Here is a 27,986-nt window from a genome sequence, read left to right on the forward strand (position 1 = left end):
CCCAGAGGAGCTGTGTGCAGACAACGCCGCAAAACCGCTTCCCGCGCGGCTCTTTGCACGGAGCAAACATAAGAACAGCCTAAAGCCAGAGGGCTGGGATAAAAGTTGGGTTTCTCACTGTTCAGAGAGTGCTGCAGGTGTGGACACACCTATTCACCCTGCCAGCCCCTCGGCCGGTCCCGCTTTGTGCCAAGAGGGTGTTGGTGTTTATTGCCTTTTCCCCCAGCTGCCCACTGGCACTGGACTTTGCTCCTCTGTGCTGGGATTTCTTAGCAGCGGGAGGCTTTCCACGTGTGTTTGAGAAGGTACAAAGCCTGCCGGAAAACAATGGAAATAGCTGCCTTATGACTGCTGCGTGTCACGCACTCGGTTCTTGCCCGTTCGTTTGTCCTTGGAGCCGCTCGCGCCGCCTGGAACCTGATCCCGAGCGGTGCCGGGGCTGGCACGAACACGGCACCGCGCCACGGGCACAGACACACGGGCGGAGCCGTGCAGGGCGGCCGGGCCCCGCCGATGTGTGCGGAGGGCTGTGGGTTCCGTGAGGAGCGCGGGGCTCGGGGGGGCTTCCTGCTGCCAGGAAACAGCTGCTTCAGAGCTGAGTGCTGCTCCCGTGCTCTGCTTCCCACAGGGCCCCCGGGGTGACAGCATCCCGGCCGGCTCAGCAGCTCTGCCAGCTCCTGCACACCTCCAGGACAGCATCTCCCCCGATCCCCTCGGAAAGGCCGCCCCGATCCCCTCGGAAAAGCTCCCGACCCCCTCGGAAAGGATGCCCCGATCCCCTCGGAAAGGATGCCCCGATCCCCTCGGAAAAGCTCCCCTGACCCCCCGGAAAGGCTCCCCTCAACCCTCCCAAAGGACAGGCTCCCTCTGTGCAAGCTCCCCTCACCCCCAAGGGCAGGATCTCCTTTATTTCCCCTATGACAGCTTCCCCTCAGCCAGGACTGATCTCCTCATCCAAGGCTCCCCTTTGCCCAATCTCCCTTGGGCCAAGCACAGGCTCGCCTCCATTTCCTCCAGGACTGGATCCCCTCACCTGCTCCCTCAGAACCCTCTGGGACAAGCTCCCCTCAGTCCCCCCAAACACGAGATCCCCAAGACCGGATCCCTTCAATTCCCTCTGCCCAAGCCGCCTTCAGCCCCTCCTCAGCGGGCGCGCCGGGATGCAGCAGCCTCCGTTCCCCGTCCCTCCCCGGCTGCCTGCTGCGTGCTGCCGCCCGCCTTCCCCCGCCCTGCGCCGCGCTCCCCCCGCTCGCCGCCCGCGGTGATCCGCGCTGAGCTCACGGCCGCGCCTCACGACACCCCGGCTCGGCACGTCAGCCCCGCCATCGCGTGAGAGCCGCCGCCCCCCCGCCCGCCGCCATCACGCACGGCGGGAACAGCTGCCGGCACGGCGCGGCCAGACCCCGCTCCCAGACCCCGCTCCCAGCCAAGGCGGGCCCTCGCCAGCTCCTATTAATGCAGATCTTAATTAATGACCCCCGCGGGGGGCGAGCCGCCCTTCACACGCAACGCGCTCCCCCCTCGGCCCGCGCCTGGCGTGGCGGCACGAAGAGGTTAAAATGGAGGCGGGGGCGTGAGGCGGCTGCCAAGGCGGGATTAGCGCGGCTCGGAGCTCGGCACGCAAGGCGGGACGGGGCACGGCGGCCACACGCGAGGTGACACGCGTGGCACCGCGCGGGGCCGGGGGGGCGGAGGGCAGCGGGGCGAACGGGCCCTCAGCCGATCCTCGGCCTTTGCATCCCTCTGTAAGCACCTACTCGCCCATTTTCCTTCCCCCAACTCACTATTTCCCCCCTCTTACTGTTGCTATTTTACTTTTTTTTTTTTTTTTTTTTTTTTTTTTTAATAAAACTGTTGTTTCTATCTCTTAAAATTCACTACTTTTTTTAACCCCCCTTTTCTCCCCTATTCAGCTCCCAACCTTACTGATGCTTCACCTCAGAAATGAGTCCGTAAATTAAATTAAAATCACCTCGTTTTTTTGCTATGGCCTGCCCCCAGTATTTTGTGTGTGCCCCTAAATTATAGTTTTGGGGGGATATTGTTTTATATAAGTCTGCAGGGAATATTTTGAGGATGCAGGAACTGCTTTGGGCAGATGGTCCCTGCTGTATGATCAAAACCCAACAGCGATTTTGGAGCCAACAGGAACCCACCAGCGCTGGAAAGAAGGGCAGAAAGTGGAATTAATCCCGCTGAAACTCCCGAATCTCGCTGCCAATCCTCCCCTGATTTATTTATTTGCATGGCTGTGTGCGCTCCAGTAGTCTCACCGGGCCCAGACGGTTCATGGCGAGGTTGAGCTCGTGCCTCGGCTCTGACACGGAGATGACCCGGCTGCCAGGGCCGGATTTGGGGTGTCAGTATAGGATTCGGGGAGGCAGAGACAGGTTTGAGTGAAATTTGGGATATTGGGGCTTTGTGAGCACAGGGCCAAATTTGGGGTGGCGGGGCCGAATGTGGGATGTCAGGTTTTGGCTTTGGGGTGGCAGGGTTTGACTTTGGGCTGTTGGGGGGGTTTGGGGTGGTAGCGCCGAATGTGGGGTGGCAAGGTTTGGCTTTGGGGTGTCAAAGTCGAATTTCGGATGTCGGGGCCGGCTTTGGGGTGCCGGGGGGAATTTGGGGTGCCAGGGTTCGGCTTTGGTGTGTCAAAGTTGAATTCAGGATATCGGGGTTGGCTTCAGGTCCAAATTTGGGATGCTGGGGCCAGATTCAGGGTGTCAGGGCCGAATTTGGGGTGCCACGGTTTGGCTTTGGGGTGCCAAGGCCCAGTTTGGGATGCCGGGGCTGTCTTTGGGGTGTCAGGGGGGAATTTGGGGTGTTCAAGGTTTTGTTTTGGGGTGCCAAGGCCCAGTTTGGGATGCTGGGGCTGTCTTCAGGGTGTCAGGGGGGAATTTGGGGTGTTCAAGGTTTGTTTTTAGGGTGCCAAGGCCCAGTTTGGGATGTCAGGGCTGAATTCAGGATGCCGGGGCTGTCTTTGGGGTGTCAGGGGGGAATTTGGGGTGTCAAGGTTTGTTTTTGGGGTGCCAAGGCCCAGTTTGGGATGCCGGGGCTGTCTTTGGGGTGTCAGGGGGGAATTTGGGGTGTCAAGGTTTGTTTTTGGGGTGCCAAGGCCCAGTTTGGGATGCCGGGGCTGTCTTTGGGGTGTCAGGGGGGAATTTGGGGTGTCAAGGTTTGTTTTTGGGGTGCCAAGGCCCAGTTTGGGATGCCGGGGCTGTCTTTGGGGTGTCGAGGGGAATTTGGGGCACATTAAACCCCGAAACGCAGCGAGCGCGGGCCGCGCTCCCCTCACGGCCCGGCCCCGCGCCGCGCACGCGCCGTTGCCGCGGTTACGGCGGACGCCGCGGCCACAAAATGGCGGCGGCCGCCGCGCCCCCCCCGCCCCTCACGGGTCCCCCGGGCCGGGACCCCGGCGGGCCCTGAGCCCCCGCCGCTCCCGGAGCCCGGAGCCCGGCCTGCCGGAGGCCATGGAGCGGCGCGGCCCCGTCCACGCGCTGCCCGAGGAGATCCGCAAGGTACGCGCTGTGGAAATGCCCAGCCGCAGCACTCGGAGCTCCCGCAGCGCTTCGGGGATGGTGCCCAGGCCTGTGAGCACCGGTGCATTATCTGTACATTTTGCTCCTGGGTTAGGCTGGGCGCTGGCTTTCCTCACTCTTTGTGCGCTGTAATTACAGTCATTCTGTAGGAAGGCTGTTGTCGCTGCAGGTGAGTTTTGCAGAGCACCTCGCCCTGTGCCGCTGTTGTCACTGCAGGTGAGTCTCAGATTTCCCCTCTCGTGGCGTTTCGCTGCCGGGAGTTTGGAAAGACTGCAGAGCATGACATGTTCCAGAGCAGTATCAACACCCACAGGGACGGAACATTCCCCTTCATCTCCCCTCGTGTCTTTGTGTGTTCTTTTGTTTGGGAGACAGATTATTGCCGGCGCTAACAGCGCTGTATGTTTGTATGGTTTAGGAGGAGGCTCGAGTGGAACACGAGTCACTTTTTGTAACGCTGTCAGGTTTTCTCTTTGCCAATACAACGCCCAGCTGTCCTCATTATCGCTCTGCAGCTCATAATTGACAAGTCATTTAAGAGCGTTGTGTACTCAGCCTGGAGAAATTCTCCCTGGGTTAGGCCAGGAAACTGTTCAGGCAATTTCTGAGATGATTTCTGAGAAATCAAGGATGGGCAAGATAGACAAAGAAAAGGAAAAGGATTACTTAGCCCTAAGAAAAGAAGCTGTGGGACACTTTCAGACTCGTCAGCAGCTGTTTTGGTAGCAGGAAAGATCCCACTAAGTTTGTTTATTTAGCTGTTAGTTTTTAAGCTCCAACGGGGTACAGTGCAACAATCACTGTAAGCTTTTCACAGAAACATTTGTACCAAACTATTGGGTGAGGGAATCCTCCTGGAGCTGCTCACTGCTTAGTATTTCCTTTAATGACTCCAAGCTGCAGTTTGGTGGCACTTGAGCCCGTTTTAAGTTGGGATCAGTTCCTGAACCAGTTCCTGCTCCAAGTGCTACGCCAGGCACAGAAAGGCAGTGACATTCTGTCAGCAGCAGGGTCAGTGGCTGCTGGTTATTACTGAGCCAGGATCTTGAATTACAATAAAGAATACACTGGTGTCAGTTGAGAAAGGGTGTGAGCACTCTGGGAATGGCATTAAATTTCTTAGGAAAAATAAGTCGTTTAAAATGAATCCAATGCATCAATACAAAATCCATAATCACCTCCTTGTCACTTGTCAGACCTAACAGTGAGGGCTGTAATCAGGTATAATAATAAGCAGAATAACATGAACAAAGGGATGTTACACAGGAAGAATCTGTTAATATATTAATAGTTTTAATATCTCATTAATAGGAATTGGGTCTTCATGCTTCTGTCCAGGGCTGTTGAGGTTTCAGTTCTGAGCTGCAGGCTTTAAAAATAATGATGTGACTGATGGGAATTTAGAAAAGAGCAAAAATAGTAAAGAGCTTTAAAATCTCTAAGAAAGACTAATAGAGCTGGGTTTGCTCATTCTGGAAAACACCCGAGGGCACAGTCAGTGCTCCCAGGGGGAGGGAGGTGGTGCTTCATTTCCAGCTGCAAATGAGTCTTTTCCTCACATTTCTGCATCTGCTTTGGTTGAATGCCCTGAAACTCTGGAGTTATGGAATTCACCCAGCTTTTCCCTCGGAGTGCAGGATGGGGCAGGCAATCTCTGGAGATCCCTCCAGTGCTGGGTACACATTTCACAAAATCTGGTGCAGAAGAGGCAGGATTTCCAGCTGTGGATAGAGCTGTGCTGCTGTCCCGTCCTCCTCGTGCCACGTGTGAGCTCCAAGGCAACGACAGCCCCGGATTTTGGGATGAGAAAGTGTCGGGGTTTTACACATCCTGTGCTCTTGCTCATCCCCCCTCAGCAGCACGGTTACAAGACACTACAAGTCATTATTCTCACCATTTCCTGTGCTTGTCTCTTCTCTGCACACACGTCCTGCTTCCCTTCCTGCTCTGCTGCTCGGATTTTACAGGCTCTCCTCTGGAATCTCTCACAGCAGAGCTGGGGCCAGCTGTGCTCTGCTCTGCCTGACACAGCACACGTGCTCCCAAGATGGGTTTGCAGGGCTGGAGATTGCAGCCAGAGGAGGATATTCCATTGGTAGGTGCTGCTTTGGGATGGATGGAGGATGGATGGATGGATGATGGATGATAGATGGATGATGGATGGATGGATGGATGGATGGATGGATGGATGGATGGATGGATGGATGGATGATGGATGGATGATGGATGATGGATGGATGATGGATGGATGATGGATGATGGATGGATGATGGATGATGGATGATGGATGGATGATGGATGATGGATGGATGATGGATGATGGATGGATGATGGATGGATGGATGATGGATGGATGATGGATGGATGATGGATGGATGATGGATTGATGGATGGATGATGGATGGATGGATGACGGATGATGGATGGATGATGGAGGATGGATGGATGGATGATGGATGGATGGATGATGGATGGATGGATGATGGATGGATGATGATGGATGGATGATGGATGGATGGATGGATGGATGATGGATGGATGATGGATGGATGATGGATGATGGATGGATGATGGATGGATGGATGATGGATGGATGGATGGATGATGGAGGATGGATGGATGGATGATGGATGGATGGATGGAGGATGATGGATGGATGATGGATGGATGGATGGATGGATGGATGGGATGGATGATGGATGATGGATGGATGGATGATGGATGGATGGATGGATGATGGATGGATGGATGATGGATGGATGGATGATGGATGATGGATGGATGGATGATGGATGATGGATGGATGGATGGATGATGGATGGATGGATGATGGATGGATGGATGATGGATGGATGGATGATGGATGATGGATGGATGGATGGATGGATGATGGATGATGGATGGATGGATGATGGATGATGGATGGATGATGGATGCTGCAGTTCAGCTTGTAGCACTCTCAGGGCATCCAGGAGCTGCCTCACAGGGTGCAGAACACTCATTGTTCCTCTCCTTGATTTTATTTTATTTTACAAGATTTACATTTCTTTTACAAGATTTTATTTTAAAGGAAGTTTTAGTCTAGAGGGGAGGGAATTTCTCAGCATTGTGTTAAGGGAATGATAGATGTGAAGGGACTTTGGTTCTTCTTGTTGGATTAATTTTGCCTCAGAGAACTCTGTAAAAACTTCTACACGTCCCTGCTTTCTTCTCTCTCTCATTCCTTCTTTCACAACACCTTCATTGCAAGATGGGTGCTAAATGAAAAAAAAAAACAAAATCAGTAGGTAAATAAAACATCCACATGTCCATTATTAAAGTTTATTTATTTATTATTAAAGTATTCTTTTGTATTTATAGTTGCATACTTCTTGGAAACTAATTATTAGTAAAGATGGAAAATACTGGCTTTTAATGCCAATTTTTGATATATTTACATAGAGTTTCTGCAGTCAGACTCTGAGAGGTGTCACAGGGTACAGAAGGGAGTTAGTGTTTCCTTGACTCCAGTGTCATGGATGTGTATTTTTGGGGATTTCTGGTTTTGTTGCTTGGTTAATGTTTTATTTTGGTTTAATTTTTCCTCAAGGCTTTTATATTTCACCTTGGTAGTTGTCTGTTACCAGTGGTAGATGAATTTTTTTTTTGTGCCTGTGGACTTTAATTACAGTTTTGTGGAAGTGAAGGGAAGTAGAAGGGAAGATGCAGCTTTGCACTGAGGATCTCTCTGAAACAGGAAACAGAACAGCAACAGAATGCAAACAAAGTTATACTTAATTTCATATTTTATTTGTGAAAAAAAAAAAAAAAATTAAAGAAGTTTCTAGGGCCAGGACAGCCTCAGAGATTGAGTTCTCCAAGCCCAGGAGCTGAAGAGCTGAGGACAGAACATCCTGTGGTGTCCCCAGACAAGCAGCAAATGGGCACTGGGTGCTGCCCAGTGCTCCAGACTGGGACAGTCTGGGCTCTGCTTCCCTCTTGCTGCTCCCTGGGAACCCAGAAGAGGAGCTGGAACACCCAGTCCCAGCTGTGGCTGGGAGCCCAGCAGGACAGCACGTGCTGCATTGGCACCAGCAAGCAGTTCAAAGCAGATAAAATTCCAATTTGTGCCCTCCAGATAATAGAGGTGGAATGGCAAAACCCTTTTCAGTTCTCCTGCAGGTGATGTCCCCAGGCTGCTCCACTGCCCACAGAGGTTTTCAGCACTTGGCTGGGGAATTTGGGATGTTTGGCTCCTGCTGTGGAGTTTGAGTGGCTGGGGAGTGCTCTGCAAATGGGAGAAAATCCTGGTTTGCTTTGGGTTGGAAGGGACCCCAAAATCCCATGGGCAGGGACCCCTTCCACTATCCCAGGTGGCTCCAGGTGTCCAGCCTGGCTGTGGCCACTTCCAGGGCTTGTAGCCAGTTATCCCTGCACTAAGGGACATCCACACCCTCCTAGGCACTACAGACAAGCTCTTCTCATCACACCAGGGCTGCATTCTCCAGATCCAAGGTTTTCCCACAAAACCAGGGCTGGATTCTCTGCAGTCAAGGTTTTCCACCCTTTTCTCACAGAACCAGAGTTGGATTCACTGCAGTCAAGGTTTTCCACCCTTTTCTCACAGAACCAGAGTTGGATTCACTGCAGTCAAAGTTTTCCTCCCTTTTCTTACAGAACCAGAGTTGAATTCACTGCAATCAAGGTTTTCCACCCTTTTCTCACAGAACCAGGACTGGATTCTCTGCAGTCAAGGTTTTCCACCCTTTTCTCACAGAACCAGGACTGGATTCTCTGCAATCAAGGTTTTCCACCCTTTTCTCACAGAACCAGGACTGGATTCTCTGCAGTCAAGGTTTTCCACCCTTTTCTCACAGAACCAGGACTGGATTCTCTGCAGTCAAGGTTTTCCACCCTTTTCTCACAGAACCAGAGTTGGATTCACTGCAATCAAGGTTTTCCACCCTTTTCTCATAGAACCAGAGTTGGATTCACTGCAATCAAGGTTTTCCACCCTTTTCTCACAGAACCAGAGTTGAATTCACTGCAATCAAGGTTTTCCTTCCTTTTCCTACAGAACCAGGGCTGGATTCTCTGCAGTCAAGGTTTTCCACCCTTTTCTCACAGAACCAGAGTTGAATTCACTGCAGTCAAGGTTTTCCACCCTTTTCTTACAGAACCAGAGTTGAATTCACTGCAGTCAAGGTTTTCCACCCTTTTCTCATAGAACCAGAGTTGGATTCACTGCAATCAAGGTTTTCCACCCTTTTCTCACAGAACCAGGTCTGAATTCACTGCAATCAAGGTTTTCCACCCTTTTCTCACAGAACCAGGTCTGAATTCACTGCAGTCAAGGTTTCCCAGCCTTTCTGCAGCCAATGTTCTCTGCTGAGAACTGGAGGGGCTGGGATGTGCTCCCAGGAGGGTTTGCTGGCAGTGACCCCTGGGGATGCACAGAGTCACTCAGGTAAAGGTCTGGTGAGCAGTGTGCTGACCCAGCCTTGTCAGGAGGTGCCTTGTGGCAGCACTCAGGTTGTGCTGCTGTTTGCAGGGTTCCTTATTCTGCTTTTCCTCCAGGCAGAAATGGCTTCAGCTACCTGAACTCCTGCTGGTGTTTCCTGTCCTGACACAGGCATTATCCCAGGGCATGTTTGGAATGAAGCAATTTTCTGGTTTTACTGCCAGCCTGTTTCTCCACTGCTCATGGGGTCAAAGCAAGCACGGGGATTTTTATTTTGCAACTGTGATTTTATGGGCAGGGAGCAAATAATGAAGTGAGCAGAGTGGCTCAGCAGTACCATCTGTGTTGCTTTGGGGTAGATGCTGACTGAAAACTTGGCTCAGACTACACTTTGTTTCTTTTAAAAGAAGTGAAGTTTCTGCTGAGGCTTTTAAAAAATCTTTCTTTGACTCAGGCAAATACCAATTTCAATTTGGTACCTCCTCATTTTGCATTTACATGAAAAGACTCCCCCTTCTTCCCCCCAAAAAATCAATGGTGTGGTTTGAGTCATCATTTCTTTTTGTGCAATAGGGATTGACTGGTGTGTCAGAAGAGGGACAGACAGGATGAGAGACATGAAAATAATGTGGGAGAGGAGTGAAACAAAAAAGAAAGTAGAATAAAGCAACATACAGAAATCATTTAAGACCACCCAACTGCAGCATAAGGGTTTTTTTTTTTTTTTTTTTTTTTTTTTTTACTTTTATCTATTCAGCTACAAGTTGATTTTGGACAAATACAGAGTTTTTTTGTTTTGACCAGTCCTTGCTGAAGCAATCTGAGTCCTGACAGATGCACCAAGGAACAAGAGCTGTGGACCAAGGAGCAGAGGGTGTTGTGAAGGATTTCCAGCCAGGGCAGTGGGGTGTCCATCCCTGCAGGGATTGGCATGTGGCAGCTCTGGGCTGGGGATTTTTGCCATCCTGAGCAGTTTCAGGGCTCTGTGGTGAGTGATCCATGCTGAAACACCAAAGCCCTGCCAAAGGAGAGAGCAGCTCCCTCTCCTACCAGAGCCAGCTCCATCGTGGCTGTTTGTGGGTGCAATGTGAAATTCCAGAGGAGAGGGGTGGTGGAGCACAGCTGACACACCCTGCACTTACTTGGTCAAGTTCAAGTGCTACAAATTCCTGTCTCATCATTCAAAAGGCTAAAAATGGTCCAGACCACCAAATTTTTTTTTTTTTTCTTATAACTTATGCTCTGCAGATGAAACTGAGTCAGACAGATATAATTTGAGTGATTATCCCTCTTGGCTCAGTCCTCCCTTTGCCTTGGTAGCTAAAGAAATCTTTGTAACCAGGGGATGATATTTCCTTCCAAAACCAACTGCAGAGTGGAAACTGCTCCCCCAGATGCTTTACAGCATCTGTGCATCACAACTGGAGCTCAAAGTCTTATGGATAAACATCTTCCCACATCAAGCACTTTGTCCTCAGCAAAATTGGTTTTTTAATTCCTGTTTGATTTTTTTTCTGTTCACTGTTTGTCCTCAGGACATGCAAGTCCCCTTTCCACTCAGAGTTCTGATAGTTTCCTTTTCTATTCCTTCCAAACTGTTTTTCCCCTGATTTTTTTTTTTTCTGCTTTAAATTTAAGATGACAACAGTGTATTTATCAAATGGAAACAGTGAAATGTAGAATCTGAAACCATCAATTTGTATTTAGTACACATCCTTAGTGGTTACTCAGCAATCTCACTGTTCCAGAAAAGGTCATTTGTAAGCATAAGAACTGATGACAGTTTGTATCCTGCATATTTTGTGTAATGGTTCATCAACTCTGTGTCTAAGAGACAAGCAAAAAAATCTAGTGGAGCTTTTCTCCTAGAAAGACCATTTATTTATAAGGCTTTTTTATTTCATTTATTTACAAGGGGGCAGGGATTGGTGGGATATTGGAATTCCTGGGTCCATATATTAAGGTGGATATTTGGATCAGGTTCAGTCTGTGCACTTCTTGCAGGGTAATTATTAATGTGCAGAACAACAAGGTCCTGATTTACACAAAATTTCCTATTCTGTGATTTTTTTTTGACTCTGTAGCCAATACTGTAAAAATCCAACCTGATCAGAAACCTCCCAGATTTTCATTTCACCTGAGGCATGGATGGGAAGCAGAGCAGGACCCACTTCCAGAGCCCAGACAGAGAGTATTTCTTGTTCTGTGACTTCACTTCTTTTGAAATTCAGTAACAAAACCGCCTTTGAAAAGGAAGAAGGTTTGCTACTTGCACAAACCCTTTTCAGCCCAGGCCCCTGGTGGTTGTCTCTTGTTTTTGGTGGGAGGAGCAGTGCCAGCTCAGTTTGTGCTGCACAGAGCACCGTGTCCTCTCTGATAAACCCCTGCCCTGCTCCCTGCACAGCTCACTTTGGCCTTTTTCACTGCACTCATTCCACTGCTCTGCAACTTTGGGTTGCTTATCCTCAACAACAGTTTCAGGTTTCCAAGCACAGACTGCAGCTGCCAGGAAAAATAAACTTGCATTTTCGGCTCCCTCAGAGCAGCTGTAAGCAGGGGGGGTTTAAACTGGGGCAACATTAAGAAATGGGGAAATAAAGCTTGTCCAGGGCATCCTGAAACACCATTTATATCAAACTGTATTTAAACTGCTAAAGGTTGTTGTATGAGTCTTTAATTTATAATTTTTAAAAGCTCTTTTCTTTCCTCTAGCTAGAGTTTCTTTCTGTTTATCCCAATGTCTCAAAACGTCATTTTTTTTCTTCTTCTGTAAAACAAAGTTTCTTAATTGGACGTTAACTGTTTGAGCAGGTGCTTGTGTGTTCCCTGCTTCAAGGTTAACAACCAGATCAGTTGGCAAAGTCAGTTTGCCCATGTAATAAATGAATTATTTCCAGTGGATGTGTGTTACCTGCTCTGTGTTGTGTCATCAGCCCTGAGTCCTTCATCCCTGGCAAAGGGGTTCCAGACTCCACAGCACACCAGCCATGAAGTATTTTTGTGAAGATTGTGGATTACATCATTTAATTCCCTCTCCCTCTCTTCCCTCCTTCACTTGGATACCAGGCACAGAAATGACATTTATCTGGCACTGGAGATCCCAGATTCATTAATGACATAGCTTTATAGAACACAGCATTTCATTTTCAATGAACACATCCAACCTGACTCAGAAGTACTTTAGCATTTCAGTGGGAGTTCCCACATACCAAATTCCAGAGCTGGTGTACCTTGGGAAGGTGCCCAGAAGGGAAAGTGCTGCTCTAGCTGGGGCTCATTTGCTAATGAGGATTTTTGCCTTTATTTATTAAAGCAATAACAAACCTTAAAACTTCCAAAGCAGCAAACGGTTTCCATTATTTTGATTTATTATTATTTCTTAGCGTCCCTGAGGGTTTTTTAGCTGAACCTGTTTCTTACAGACCCTTGAAGCATTTTGTGTCTTTGCAGATGCCCCGGGAGCAGACAGTGTGCAAATACTGTGGAGTCAGCTACCTGACCCTCCACGAGCTGAAGGTGATGGAGGACAAAGTGAAAGCAATGGAGAAGGAGATGAAGGTTTATAAAGGATGCCTGGAAAGGGAGCAGAGGCTCCAGGCAGAGCTGCAGGCTCTGCACCACGACCTGGAGCACTGCAGGGCTGAGAGTGAAGCCAAGACAGAAAGGTCAGAGCTCCTCATCTCCTGTGTGTGGCAGGCAATTCCAGCCCAAGGCAGCTTAAAATACTAATAACTTTTGTCTTTCTTTCCTCAGATGGCCCCTGTAAACTGCAATGCTTGGTTTAAATCATCTTTCATAGTCTCCTTTGGAAGCAGGTTCAGAATTCCTGAGTTTATGGAATATGTGGAAGGTGAAGGGAAGGCCAGAAGGCACTCAGAGGGATTTTCCCTGCACACACTCCCAAAGGGAAATGATGAATATTTCATCTTATTCTCTTCTAATAAATCTCTGACATTCCAAATGAAATTCCACAGGTCTGAAATTTGGGCTGTCTCTCAGTACCCTGGGGAAGAATTCCCAGTGTGTTTCCCTGGGGATCTCAGGATTCCCTCTCTGCTGGCACAGAATCCTAAAGCCATGAGGAACAGTTTGGGAACTGCCAGGGGCATTTTGCTTCACAAACAGGAGGTTTCAAATCCTTACAGATATGGGAAGGCCCCAATAAAGGGGGATTTTTGTACCTTAAAAACTCCAGTAATTAATGACAGATCTCAAAGCCACATTTGGATTTTCAGGGCACAGCCAGGACCTTCAAGTCTGTTCTTTCAGCTGATACTTACAGGGTTTGTATCCTTTCCCATGCACATATTTTGGAATTCCATTAATTTATTACAGTAGGACTATAAATAATTGATGCTTGTAGTCAATTAATAAAATATACTTTATAAAAATGCAGTTTGCTCAAGTTTGCTACTGATGGATTGAGACCACCAGAAACTCCTGGGTAATTTTTTTCTCCTCTGACTCCATTGGGCAGAAGTTTTATGTAAGGATGAGGTTCTAATTCTAATTATCAGCTCAGTTTGATTTTTGGGATTCCCAGGAGGGGAATTCCCTTGTGTGACTGCCTCACATCAAGGGATCTACAAGGGATCCAGAGCTGAAGGTGCTCTTGAGATTGGACTGAAATGCTTTGGAAACCTGATTTTTTTTTTTTTTTTTTTGGAAAATCACTCAAATACTGTTAAAAATTTAACTTAATTAATTAATGGATTTAGTTAGGCTTTTGCTTGCCAATATTACTCATAAAAGATTCATTTTCGAGCACAAGTTCCCACAAAAAAAAAAAAAAAAGCATTTATCTTGTAAATTACTCATAATGCTTCTTGAAATATCTTCTTCATTTAAATTTAACATCTTCCACCTCCCTCCTTCCCAATATTTAATCTTTTCTGTGGTTTAATATCTATTTTTAAAGCTTGTTTGCTCCTTGTCCCTTTAATGACCCTGGGTGGCAGCCCTGGTGGCAGAACCCAGTGTGTGAGCAAATGCACTGACAGCACATTCTTCTTGTGGGAGATCATTTACCAGAGCTAAACTTTAAATTTTCATCGAGCTGACTTTTTTGTAGTAAAGCTGGAACAGTTAATAAAATTTTTATCTCTGCACTTTTCCCCCCTAAGGCTCCATTTGATTTAAAAGCTGCTGAAATCAAGTGGAATACTTGCAGTAGGTTTCTATTCCAGCCACAAATCCACCACTGAGCCTTGTTAAGTAACTTGGCTGAATATTCCTGATCTTCTCCTTGCTGTCCTGGATTTGTTTGAGTTTGGATTTGTTATTGATCAGTGATAAATCACTGGTTTTGTTTTTTTCCTCATCTGCCTGCCTTGTGCTGTGGTATCAATATTCAACATCCTGGTCTGACAAATCACTGCTCCCACAAACCAAACATGCCTTTTTCTTACTTTTATCTCTGCTAGACACAGGGGTTGAATCTCTTATCAGTTGCAGAATGTTTCAGTTTTCTGTTTTCTCTAGGCTCAGGTATTCCTGTGTGTTCCTGTGGTTAACCTTGAAAGTCACCTGGAGTTTACCTGCCCTCAGTTACCTTTGCTTTGGGATCCTGGCAGGAGGAGGGCAATGAACTGCACTGATCCCACTCAGCTATTCAACCTTATTCTGTGTTAAAAGCACTTCAGTCTTGATAATTAATTGAATTAGTATTAATTCAATTAGCAAAATTCTTGCCACATCCAATGTAGGAAATGTAAAACAGATGTAAATGCTGAATATATCCTCGAGTGCCACATCCACACGTATCTTGAACACTTCCAGGGGCGGTGACTTCAGCACTTTGTGAAGTGAAAACGAGCCGCTCCTGGCTGTGAAATGAAAGCGAGCAGCTCCTGCCTCGGGCAGCTCCCAAAGTTTCCTGGCAGTGGAAACAGGGCGGAGCTGCTTTGGGCAGAGATGGTTTTGGGCAGAGCTGGTTTTGGGCAGAGCTGGTTTTGGACAGGGCTGGTTTTGGGCAGAGCTGGTTTGTGCAGAGCTGGTTTGGGCAGAGCTGGTTTTGGGCAGAGCTGGTTTGGACAGAGCTGGTTTTGGACAGGGCTGGTTTTGGACAGAGCTGGTTTGGGACAGAGCTGGTTTTGGGCAGAGCTGGTTTTGGACAGGGCTGGTTTTGGGCAGAGCTGGTTTTGGACAGGGCTGGTTTTGGGCAGAGCTGGTTTTGGGCAGAGCTGGTTTGTGCAGAGCTGGTTTGGACAGAGCTGGTTTGGACAGAGCTGGTTTTGGACAGGGCTGGTTTTGGGCAGAGCTGGTTTTGGGCAGAGCTGGTTTGGACAGGGCTGGTTTTGGGCAGAGCTGGTTTTGGGCAGGGCTGGTTTTGGGCAGAGCTGGTTTTGGGCAGGGCTGGTTTTGGGCAGGGCTGGTTTGGACAGAGCTGGTTTTGGACAGGGCTGGTTTTGGGCAGAGCTGGTTTGTGCAGAGGTGGTTTTGGGCAGGGCTGTTTTTGGGCGGAGCGCTCCAGGCTCTCTGTGCGCGCTGTCCTGGCAGTGCCATGGGCTGCAGGGATCCTTTCAGTCCCTTAAACACGGAATTGGGGCTGTGTGCAGCTCCTGGCGGCTTCTCCCGTGCTGTTCTTCTCCTGTTCTTCTCCTGGCCATCCCCTGACTCAGCTCCCACCCCGGGCAGGATTCCCCAGGAGCAGAGCGGGGCTGTGAATCCTCACTGCCACAGGGATGAGATCAGCGTGTTCCCACCATTCTCTAAATGCCAGCTTCTAATGAGCCATCGCACTCCTCCTTTGTGCTAAAAAGCCCCAAAATAATATGTTTATTTTGCTTCCTTCTGATGGTATCAGTGGAGTGCAACTGCCTTGCCTTTTCCAGCTGCTCTTTTGTGTGTGACTGGGCAGGACATGCTGGAAACATCCCTGTAATGTCAGTTCTGGAATGGAAAGAGGAAGAAAACGTGTCTCTCATTGTTTACTAGTTTCTTTTTAATCCAAAAGATTTTCAAATACTACCCATTGTAGAACAGGAATGGAAAATGAGGATCTGGCTCTTCCTGACTCCTAGAGTTTGGATTTGTTACTGGTCAGTGATAAATCACTGGGTTTTTTTCCTCATCTGCAACCATAGATTTGGATCCTGTAGCTGTTTAGGGACATTTCCTTGTGAGTAACAACAGTTTTGCTCCCAACCACAATCCAACAGATTTAATCTTTCCCTCCTGCTCTCCTCCTCCTGGAAATTTCCAGGTAGCAATGGGTAAAATTTCCTAGAAGGGTAATGGCAGAAATATCTTCAATTTCTTGATTTTTCTTTTGGCTTAGGGAATCACAATTGCACCCCCAAAACTTTCTTCTTAACCCCAGATGTTCAGTTCAGATTTTGTCAGAGCTCTGAAGATTCAGGTTCCTTAACCAAGACTAATATTTTTTTAAATGTGCATTTTGGTGCTGATCTGTGTGATAACAGTAACTAATGCACTGTCATCGTTTGCTTTAACTTTTATATATTTTCAGTATAAATCATTCTCATTCTCTCCTGCTGTTTAAAATTGAAGCCAAGGCTGATGTAGTGCCAGCCTTTGGTTTTGTAAAATACTTGTCTATTCAAATATTATTTATTTACTTGTGACAATGAGTCACCAGCAGACAAATAGATCATTTTCTCTGTGTGAACAGTAAGTGTTGAAAGCTTAACCAGGGGCTGGTTTTTAACAGTTGCTTGTCACTGGAGTTGTATTTTGGGGCTGGAAATCTGCTTTAGGATGGTTATCTAGAGAAAACAGCTGGGGCTGATGTGCTGGGTGGGATTGTTCCTCACATGTAGCACAGGAAGGGAATTGGATTCAGCTCTTTTATTCTTGTGCAGTTCCATTTGTTTCCTGACAATTATGGGAGCAAGTGCTGAATTGTTGAGAGAGCAGTGTTAAAACTCTCTTTATTTACACTGGGATGGCTGTGCCTGAAAGTTCCCAAGGTAAATGTTAGAGGTGCAGAACACCTTGGGGTGGTTCTGGATGGTTCTGGGGTGTTTGCTGTGCCTGAGGCCAGCACAGAGCTGGATCCTGCCCTGAGAAAGCTGAAACCAAAGCTGGAGGTTGATTATTGGTGCAAACAATTCTGATTATTTTATTTACATCCACAGGATAAAAGCTCTGACAGTGGAACTTAAAACCAAGCAGGAGGAGATGAAGACTGTGAAAGCTGACTTGCAGTATTTCCAGGAGGAGAAGGAAGCTGCCTACAAGCAGTCACAGGTGCTCAGGTGAGAACCCAAAAAGAAATGCTAATGTTGGAAATGCTCTATTTCTTACATAAATATTGTTCATAAAGACTCACCACAAACTTGGACATACTGTAATTTAAACATGATTACTCTGTTCTCTCAATTAAAAAGTGATTGTGCAATTTCCTGTACAGGATTTTGTTCATGAAACAACCCCAGTTTTCTTCATTCATGCATAAAAGCTCTAAACATTTAGATGAGGAAGTTTACCATACATATCTTCAGTACACAACACATTTCATACACTAAATTATTTTAACCCAATGCAGTATAAATGATCAGATAATGGGGAAAGTAGTTGTCAAGCTTAGTCTAATTCCCAAGTTTTATTTATAAAATAATTTCTAAATATGTATCTGGTGTGTTTTCTTCCTTGCAGAACTACCTTGGAACACCATTGCTCCACTCTGAACAAGGCTGTCTCACTGTTCCCTTTCATTAGGAGTGAATTAGACAGTATTAAAGAGGTCATCTCCACCAACCTGGAGAACTTTGCTGCCATGAAGGAAGAAATTTTTCAGCAAATAAAAGCTGTGAGCAAAGAAGCTCTGACAGGTAAAAAGCATCCTGCAACCATTTGGGGCAAGAGAAGAAAGGATCCTGTTGTATTCAGACATGTTCCTTTCCTAGCAGTTGTTCAGTGTGGATGAGCTGCTGTTTCACTGAATCACAAAACCCCAGAATATCCTGAGCTGAGGGGGATCAAGGATCAAGCCCTGCCCAGGACAACCCAGAGATCCCAAATTAACCTCTGGGGCCAGTTTGATCAGGGCTGGGGATGTGCATCTCCCACCTCCCTCTGTCCCTGTGGGCTCCTGGGGCAGCTCAGGAACCCCGGAGCTGTTTCACTGGCCCACAAAGGGCCCAAAGGGCTCCCAAAGGGCTCCCAAAGGGCTCCTGCCTGCTGGAAATGTGTGCCCAGAGCATCCCTCCCCTGCAGGAACATGAATGAAGTGTCAGTGTGCACATGGCACAGCAATGTGTCCTGAGGATTCCTCTCCCCTGGCTCATTCCCTGCCTGCTGAGGCTGAAGGGAATGGCAGCCTCAGGGGGATCCACACATCTCAGGGCTTCTTTTCTGGAGTATTCCTTGTTCTGGTTGTTGTAGTACTCCAAATAAACAGAGGATCTGTGTGAAAGCAGGAGTGGAGCCTTTTTTACACCCCTCACCCAACATCTCCCACTTCAGACCAGGAATATCACACCCATCCTCAAATCCAGCTTTCTGCATCAAAACCATTTAGCCCCACTTATTTTTTTATTGGCCTGTGAATGCCATTTAAAAGCTTTGATATTCTTCTTCACGATTTAACACAAAATAACAACAACAGTCTGCACAGATTTGTTTTGCCTCCTCAGAAATCCCCAAACTGAACCAAAGATTGGCCAAATCCCAGCGGGAGAACGAGTGTCTCCAGGAGAAGATCAGACACCTCACCGGGGTGGCTGACACAGTTGAGCTGAAAACTCAGCAGCTCCAAACTTCCCTTCAGCAGGGGAACGAGCTCCAGAATCGCTGCCGGGAGCTGCAGAAGGAAACTCTGGGTAAGAGAAGCTTTTATCCTTTCTAGCAAAAATCCGAGGGGAAAAAAAAAAAAGTGGTTTTTAAAGCACCAAAGTTGTGGTTGTTACTGTGAAAAGATTCAACCTGAATAAAAGGTGGGTGGAATAAAAGGAGGAGGGAATGTCCTTTCGGTCCAGCTGACTGGGAGGGCAAGGGAAGAAAAAAAGGAAAGTAATGAAAGTGCTGGAATACAATCCTGCTGCTAATTGTCCATCTTAAATAGAACATCAGGCTCTAGTGTAAAATTCAAAGGATTGGTGTCACTTTGAGTGCAGGACCAGGAAGGAACCCTGGCTCTCAGAACACTGAAAAGAGAACAGTCCAAACCCTTTTCTCTGAGTCATTAAACATGAGACTAATGCCCCACCCCTGGCTGTGTGTCAGGAGCAGAGAATGCTCCTGAGAAGGGTGAGAGCAGTGAGAGCCCTGAACGACACCCTGGGAGCTCTGCAGGCCAAAACTGACTGCAGAGGGATTATTTACCTTGCTGCCTCTTGCATCTCTCCTCTTGCATTCACAGCTCTGGCTCAGAGTGTTTGAAGACCTGAGTAACCAACCCCTGGTGCTGAGGATGGGCACAATAATATCTTAATATTAATTGATTTCTTTTTATAGCAACACTGTTAAAAAGCTCCAGCAAACACATCTTGTGTCTTTGTGGAAATAATAAGGAGCAGTGGACACAAAATCTCATCAGAAATACTTGGGTTAGCATCAAACAGTTGTGTTTTTGTATTTATGCTGATAGCAAAAGTTCTCTTTTCCCCTCTGTTACTCCAAAGGTTGCTGCAAACAATGAATTCAGGTTTCTCCATGAACGTGGCAAACAAACACTTTCATTTTCAGCTTTGCCCCCCTTTAACTCCATGAAGAATTGCCTTGTTCTTATCTTAAAAGAGAGGTTTTTACATTTTATTATATACTAATAATATACACACACACACACACACATATATATATATATATAATACTCTATTTTATGATCTTTTTTAAAGATCATTCAATGTGTTTTATATTTTCTGGGGTCCTGCATGGCTTCTTGGATTTTCTGAAAACCTGAATTTGCTTCCCTAAACTGGCCTGTTGCATCAGCCCATCACAGTTAATTATCACAGAATTCTGGAATGGTTTGGTTTTGGAGGGAAGCTCATCCATTCCCACCCCCTTTCACTATCCCAGGCTGAAAATGTGCAGTAAAATATAAAACAACAGAGATTTTATAGAGAAAACACAGCTAAAACATCATGTATAGAATTCATACAGAATATTAGGACTCTGCAAAATCTTAATGATGAATAAAAACACCCTCGAAGCTGGTTGATGTTTTATGTGAGACATTTTAAAATGTATTAATAAAAATGTAGCAGACACTTGCTAATAAATGAGTTATTAAGAAGCAGTAAAACGTTTGATGTGGGTATCCAGAAGGAGCTTTCAAGGCAGGAAAACTGCTGGCTCAGGCATTTGGATTCCCCCCTTCCTGAATGGATCAGTAAAACACAAATCCAGGAGGATTTGGAAGGGGGAACATTGCTGGATTGGGGTAATAAACCCACTTCATGCACTGCTGATAAAATGGTTCTCTTTGAAACACCAACCAGGATTTTATTTTTTTTCATGACACAAACAATAATATGAAATGAGTTTGCCATTGTGTTAAAATAAATGAGTGGGAACAAACAACATCTGACTGGAAATCAGTTCCAGGGAGTGGATTTGCCCTGTCCAAGGTTGGGGTGTGGAAATCAGCCACACCCTGAGTGCCCACACTTTGGGGCCAGCTTGGGGTTTTACCTTATTTTGCTTTTTCCCCTCCCACAAACTACTCCAAAGTCCCTCTTTGGTACTGAAATAACACTCCAGGAATAACAAAAAAACTGCCAGGATTTGTTATTTTCATGTTTTTAAAGGATTTCCCTTTCTGCAGCCAATATTTGGTGGATTCTTCTGTTGGATATTTCTCACAGAATTGCAAAGTCATGATTATTTCATTTGCACATGATCACATTTGCATTTACAGGAACCAAGCAGTCGTTCCTGTGTTGTTTTTTGTGCTCATGCCTGTGGTGGCTTTCTGAGGATTCCCTTTGTAGGGGATTTGTGGGGTCAGTTGATTGCTGATTCCAGACATTTGCACCTCCCAGAGCATCACCCACATGGAGGGAGGTGACAAAAGCTCAACACAGGGTAAGGTCTGCTGGATAATTGTCTAATCAATCAGACTCCCCAAATCAAAAATCAATAATGATGATGTGTCTGTTCCTAGTGCTGGGAGCAGCACAGGCTCCTAAGAGATTCCTGCTTTCATTTTATTACCAGCTAATTCCTTCACTTAATCACAGATAAAAAATAATTTTTCTTCCCCAAAGTCCTTGTGGTTTTTCTTTAGCTCATGGCCTTGCTCTGGATGGGTTGAAATTGCTGGTGATGCTCCCAAAATCGAAATTTTCAGCCTTTTGCTGCTCCTGCTCCATAGGCTGCTTCAGCTCCAAATAGAAACTTGGTGGAGGGTGATGAGAGATGATGGAAAACTGTCTGGGGAGGGGAATATTATTACACTCCTGATGGAAAGAAGGTTTTTCATCTCCTCAATGTCTTGGATGGAGTTTTCAAGACCACTTTGAAGAGCTTTGAAAATGCAAAGGGGGAATGGTCTCCTGCAGTTTAAACAGCCCCTATTCATGCTACAAGTGCTGTTGAAATGTGTTTTTTATCAATTCCAGCTGCGGTGGAAGGCTGGGGAATGCAGGGCTGCTGTTGGAGCAGGGTGTGATGAGGCAAATGGTTATTTGCACAGGAATACGTGCAAAACAATCCCACGAGGGGTGGGACTGAGAGAAGGGTCACATTTTGCTTCCTGAGGAAAAGCAGGAGCCCAGGTTCTCCTCTGGAGCCAGGCTGGGAGAAGGGAATGATCCAGGAGAGCTCAGAGACCTTCCAGGACCTAAAGGGGCTCCAGAAGAGCTGGGGAGGGACTGGGGACAGGGATGGAGGGACAGGACACAGGGAGTGGAGAAGGGCAGGGCTGGGTGGGGTTTTTGGAAGGAATTCCCAGCTGGGATGGAATTCCTGACTTGCTGTGGCTGCCCCTGGATCTGGACACTGGGACTGGAGCCCCTGGGACAGTGGGAGGTGTCCCTGTCACACCAGGGGTGGCACTGGGTGGGCTTTAATGTCCCTCCCAACCCAAACCATAATTCTCTATTAAAGAATGTGTCTTTATTGTATTTTGTTTTGTCTGCTTAACCTAAACATTGAGGTAAAAAAATTATCCCCAAGGAAAAATCAGGTCAGAATCTCCATTTTTTTCCCCCCTGTTCAATTTTCCCAGCCAATAAGTAAAGACACTGTTTCAAACCAATTTTAATGTGTAGGAGAAGCAGGTCTGTAGGAATTTTGACATATCCCAATTAGCTTGGCTTCAGACAGGCAGGAATACAGGCAGAAAATTCAGGATCAGACTCAGTCCTTTGATGCTGGAGTGTGAACTCTGGCCCTGGATGAGCAAATCCTTCTGAGTGCAGCCATGCTTGTGGTGTGTCACTGGGGGAGTGCAGGGGAGCAGGCTTTGCCAAAATACCATTTTTCCATATTTAAGGATGTTTAATCTTTGGAGATTGCCATGTTTGCATTGTTGTTTTATTCTGTTGAGAGCACTGAGGCTGCCCTTGGTTTGTGCCACTCACAACTATTGAGAATCTGGTGCATTTTCCTGCTTTTTCTCTGCTGGTTTTCTCTATGAAGGTGAAAGAAAGAAGCAGAAATCCCAGTCTGGCAGTGGCCAGCAGCATCTGCTGGGGGAGATAAGCCCAGTCCCTCCTGTGCTGGCACATCCTCCCAGTTCCTGCCAGTTTGGGGTGATTTGGACACTCCTGATGCCACTGTGAGGTCTCCAGAAAGGATCTGAGTCCATCCCTGGGCTCCTTCCAGGCTTCTGTGAGTCACAAATTAACAGAAGGACTTTCTTGTGTAGACAAAACAAAGAAATTATCTTAGAGAGCACAGTATGTGAACTGTTATAGATACAAATAATTAGTTCTGTTCTGTGCAGGGACTTGGGGTGTTACTTCACTTCTTTGGTCTCCTTAGAAACACGTGGTGAGGCAACATTTTCCTGCTCTGACACTAATTTTTCATGGATGTATTTCACATTTCTCACAGATTATCTGCTGTGCTCTTCAAATAAATGTACTGGAAACTGTCTGTGTTAAGTGTACATCTGAATTTCCCTGGAATTAATGTTCTGAGAAAAATAAATATTTCTGCCCCTTTGGCACAGCTCCCTGACCAAATTCAGGGCATCTACAGGGAGTAATTATTAAGTAAGTTTTAAATAATTACTGCAACTTCCTCCTTCCCAGAATAGAAGAGAAATTCAGCAAGAGGACAGGGTTTGGAGCAGCCTGGGCCAGTGGCAGCTGTCCCTGCCCATGAGACATTGGATGGGATTTAAAACCCCTCCCAACCCAAATTATCCTGGCAGTCTGGGATTCCATGATCTCCCCATAAATCTTAACTACAGGGGAAGAATCTTCTTTTTTTGTGCACATTGTGGAGCACAGATCTTTTCTTTAGATCCCTCCCAAATTGTCAGAAATTCCATTGGGTTGGAAAAGCAGAAAATGTCACAGCTGTGCCACGTGTGCCTGTGATCCAGCCTCTGTTAGGAATTAGCTGTGGAGCTGATGGCTGCCAGAGTGGCTGCTCACCCAATGTGCTGCTTATTATTTTGATTTTTCCACTGCAGACTTGAGCAGTTGTTGCTGTTTGCAGGCAGGAGCTGGAGCCCAGTGCCCTTGGGTGCAGAGTGGGGTGAGGTTCCTGAAAGGCAGCCCTGGGCAGCCTGTGCTGGGTGTTTGCCCTGATCCATTCCAGCAGCAGGAAACTGCCCAGCCTTGTTCTGCTCCTGTGCTTCAGCAGCTCCTCAGCTCTGTGCCTGTCCCAGCACTCTCACTGGCAGCTTACTGCCAGGTTTAGGGCTCCTCCTGAGTCACCAAAATAAACAAAATTAAAGATGAATGAAACTGAGATGGATTTGCTGAGTGTTTGAGATGTGGTTCTTGCAGCACTGGCCCACTATCAGTATTACAGTGTGAGCTCTTTCTGTTGGCTTTGCATCTTTTGCAATAGGCTTTATTTTCATTTTTACATAAGTGTTTGAATACATTTCCCTCTGTTCAGCAAGTTTTCAGCACAAGTTTCCATTTGTGTTGCCATTCTCCTCGTTAGTTGCCTCATTTTCATTGAAATCTGCCTCCATGGGTGTGGGACTGTCTGCTCACCAGCTCCCATTGACTGTGGTGGGAATTCTCTCTAGAGAAGGCTTGCAGAAACCATTTGTATAATTAAATCCATCTATTCTCTCATGAAAAACTCCTGTGCATGAAAACTTCTGAAAACAAATGGAGTGAAAGAGGAAACAGCATTGAAAGAGACCACCCAGAGTACAGAACCAAACCCAGCATCATCCCTCTCCTTTTCCTTTATTCCAGAACTTGTGTCCATACTCCCACACTGAGGCAGAAGAAAAAATACCACACTTATCAATTATTGGCAGAGACTTTTTTAAATACCAATTTATAAAAGGTCAGAAAGAGCTGTTTGGGAAAATCTTCTCCACAGCAGCCTGTGAGGATGGGCAGAGGGTTCTGCTCTGTGTCCACCCACACTAATCTGGGTTGAATCTTTTCCCAGAGCCACATTCCTGCTTCCAGGGCTGTGCCTCATCTGCTTGGCAGCCAGAGCTTCTCCTTTTCCTGCAGGAATTCTGCCAGCACCAGCAGCTGAGGGCTGGGGCCACAGGTGAATGGCACAAAAATGGGGTTGGTGGGTGCAGGGGGGGCTCCTGCAATTCACTTCCATGATTTTCACAAGGGTTTAGTCAAGTCCAAGAGATTTCACTTTTCATAAACCTCTTTATAAATGTTGGTAGTTTGGGAATGGATCTGACAGGTCCTGTGTGTTTTGCCCTCCCTAATATATATATATATATATTTTTTTTTTTATTGTTGTAATCTTATGAACAATTTCCCTTTTCTCTTTACTGAAAAAAGGGGCTCTTCCAATTGTGGGATTCACCAAGATAAGGTGTGGCTGGCAGGAAATCCCACACTGGGATCATCCATCATCATTGCTGGAAATGACTGAAAGAGACATGAGGGAAAAGTTACAGAAATTCAGGGAATGGGGGTGAAATGATAAATTTAAGAACAGGAGTGACAGATTTGGCTTCTGGGAAGAAACATCAGAGAATTTTGAAGGACTGACTGTCCTGGGAACTGTTCCCTTTAGAGACAAGATCACCTCACTTTGTTTGCTGTTGCTTTCTGAGGAATAATCTTAGTTTTTCTTTCACTTCCAGATCTGTTGCAGTGATTTGTCACTGGATTTTTTTTTTCCCATGTAGTTTGTGGTGCTGTCCTTTTGATTTAAAAACTTTGATTTCAGATCATTCCTTGGCTTTCTGGAGAGGCAGCTGTTGTTGATGAGCATATCCAGAGATGCCCAGGATGGGGCTTGGGCCAACAGTGGAACTGGAGGAGCTTTAGGGTCCCTCCCAACCCCTTCCATGATTCTGTGATATGTTCATGGAGATGAAAATCAGATTAAACCATGTGCTGGTGCTTCAGTTTAAATGGCATCACTTCTGCAAGTTAAGGCTGTTCTTAGGATTTAAAAGCATAGGAAAAGATGATATTAAGGCACACAAAACCAGAGATAATTTAACTAAAAAAGCAGGGATTGTACTGGGGAAAAGGCAGATTCAGAGGATAAGACCAGTACACACCACCATTAAATTACTGCCAGGGTTTCAAATGAAATAAATTCCAGGTGAGGTTTGGGGCCACCTGCCTGCTCAGCTCTGTGTACAAATGATCTGATTTAAAGCATTTCATGTCCCAGTGTAGTTGAATTTGATGTTTTCTGGTGGGATAAAAACCCCAAACAGAAACACAAACCCCAAAGTAACCCCAGCTTTTTGCTGAAAAGACTCTGCTCTGCCTGAGGTGGGAGCAAGGAGCTGCAGGTCCAACCTGCAAACAAACCACTGAAGTGAATGAATTGAACATTAACAGAGACACAACTTTGTATTTTTTCTTCCAGATTTAACAAACCAGGTGGAGACAGCTGGCCTGCAGCTGCAGAAGGTGACAGCAGAGCTGGACCACTACAAGAAGCTGCTGCTGTAAGATTCCCATTCCTTCTTTGCTCCCCACTGCACATAAAGAATATAAACTACTTTTTTTTTTTTTTTTTTTTTTTTTCCCAGCAAGTGCTGCTTGTCACAGTGATCTGAGAAGGTTTTGAGCAACAGAGGAACAATTCTGTCTTCATATGATTATTTCTGGGCCAGCCTGGCTGTGGGAGCAGGGAGGGACAGTGATCCCCTAACACACAGGTGTAGGATGGATTTTGGGAAATCCACATCACTGCAGGACTAAAACTGTGTGTGGGAATAAATGTGGGAATGGCTTCCCACTGCCAGGGTGAGCTGGGATGTTGGGAGGGGGTTGTTCCCTGGGAGGGTGGGGAGGTTTTCCAGGGGGTTTGTGGCTGTCCCTGGATCCCTGGCAGTGCCCAGGGTTGGGTTGGATGGGGCTTGGAACCACCTGGTCCATGGAAAGTGTGGGTGGAACAAGATGAGCTTTGGGGTCCCCCCCAACCCAACCCAACCCAGGATTTTCTCCATTTCCAGAGCACTCCCAACCTCTCAAACTCCACACTGAGCAACACCCCAACACCACCCAAACATCCCAAATTCCACACTGCTGATAATTCCAAATTCCAAATCCTCTGTGGGCAGTGGAGCAGCCTGGGGACATCCCCTCCAGGAGAATTCAGAGTGCAGGAAAGGCACAAATGTTGTTTTGTGGCAGTGCCAGGCTCAGCACCATCACCCTCTGCCCATGTTCCCTGGATCCTGAGCTGAGCATTTCTGCTTCCAGCTCCTCTGTCAGGGGGTCTGAGCAACCAAGCTGCAAATATTTGGGATGCTTAGCAACCAGCAGTGATAATGTAAGGATGGGGTGGGAAACAGAGATGTCATGAGCACAGTTAAATAAACACTGAGGCCATTCCAAGTGTAAATTAACATTTCAGTGGAATATGGGCACAATTTAATAGAACAACATATTCTATATCTGTTTAAATGTAAATATCAACCTTAACCATGGTTATTAATTGGTGCAATGGTGACATAATGACACAAAACGTGCAAACTTTCCAACCCTTTACCTACAAAATTGGGAGTTGTTCCATTTTATTCATTTTTTTACTCAAAACTCTCATCACTGTTGCAAGATCTCACATGTGAGCTGCAGGTCAGGCTGAGATGGCACTGGAGGTGGAACTTCCAATTACTGCCAACCTCTGCTGGAGCTGACAGAACTTTCTGTTTGTGCCCTTTGACCTGAAATGGAAAACTCTGGGTGGAAAATACACCCAGAGGTGATGTCCAGGCTGCTGCAGGAGTAAAGGTTCATTTCTTTGGATAAAACCCCTTTTTTCCCAATGTTTTTTAGGGTGAAGTCAACAGAGCTTGATGCCTGTCAAAATGAACTGAAAAAAATCAAATATGAAAATGGAATTGCTGAGTCCAGGTAAATGCTGAAATGATACTTCATATTTTTGAGCAATGACAGCAAACATTTTATTGTTTTAATGCAGTTTTCATAGAATACATTTTAGAAACTTTTCTCTCATGTCAGTAGATTTAACTTCATAAAGAACACATGGAGTTTTGACCAATATTTCATTTTCCAGGCATTATTATTTCTGCCTATAAATAAGAACATAGTAACTACAATGCTGCTATTTCTTTATTTCATCTGTAGGCTTATGAAAGAGCTGAAGGAAAAGGAAGAATCCCTTCTCATTTGCCAACAAATCTGCAAACATTTACAGGAGGAAGTGGCTGAGAAAGAAAGGAAAGAAGAAGATCTGAAAAGAAGAACTGGGAGATCAGAGAGTGAGCTGGAAACCCTGAAAACTCTCCTGAGCCAAACAGAGCAGGAGGTGCTGATGCTGAAACAGGAAAGGTAAAGGGAGCTGAGCTGGGCTCAGTGCTCCTGAAAATTCTGGGGATTTGGAGGTCATTGGGTTATTTTTTAAAATTCTTGTGGAATAGACAAAACTGGGATGAAGAGAAAAAAAATCCTATTAAAAAATGAGAGCAGAGAAGTTCTGCTTGGGCTGCAGGGCCTCAG

At 46.4% G+C, this 27,986-nt stretch overlaps 1 protein-coding gene across 1 annotated transcript in view; it reads left to right on the forward strand.

The window, feature by feature from the left end:
- Positions 1–3,299: 3,299 nt before the first annotated feature.
- The window catches only part of LEKR1 (leucine, glutamate and lysine rich 1), a gene marked incomplete at its 3' end in the record, with an annotated part of 34,564 nt that continues 9,877 nt past the window's right edge, over positions 3,300–27,986 (forward strand). The window contains exons 1-8 of the mRNA XM_079315289.1: positions 3,300–3,515; positions 12,427–12,641; positions 17,076–17,195; positions 17,596–17,771; positions 18,576–18,761; positions 25,885–25,966; positions 27,303–27,380; positions 27,615–27,818. Coding sequence (XP_079171415.1) covers positions 3,468–3,515; positions 12,427–12,641; positions 17,076–17,195; positions 17,596–17,771; positions 18,576–18,761; positions 25,885–25,966; positions 27,303–27,380; positions 27,615–27,818 — 1,109 coding nt within the window. The 5' untranslated portion in view covers positions 3,300–3,467. The remainder of the gene's footprint in view (positions 3,516–12,426; positions 12,642–17,075; positions 17,196–17,595; positions 17,772–18,575; positions 18,762–25,884; positions 25,967–27,302; positions 27,381–27,614; positions 27,819–27,986) is intronic.

Source organism: Erithacus rubecula, assembly GCF_903797595.1.
Source record: "Erithacus rubecula genome assembly, chromosome: 11".
Lineage (NCBI taxonomy): Eukaryota > Metazoa > Chordata > Aves > Passeriformes > Muscicapidae > Erithacus > Erithacus rubecula.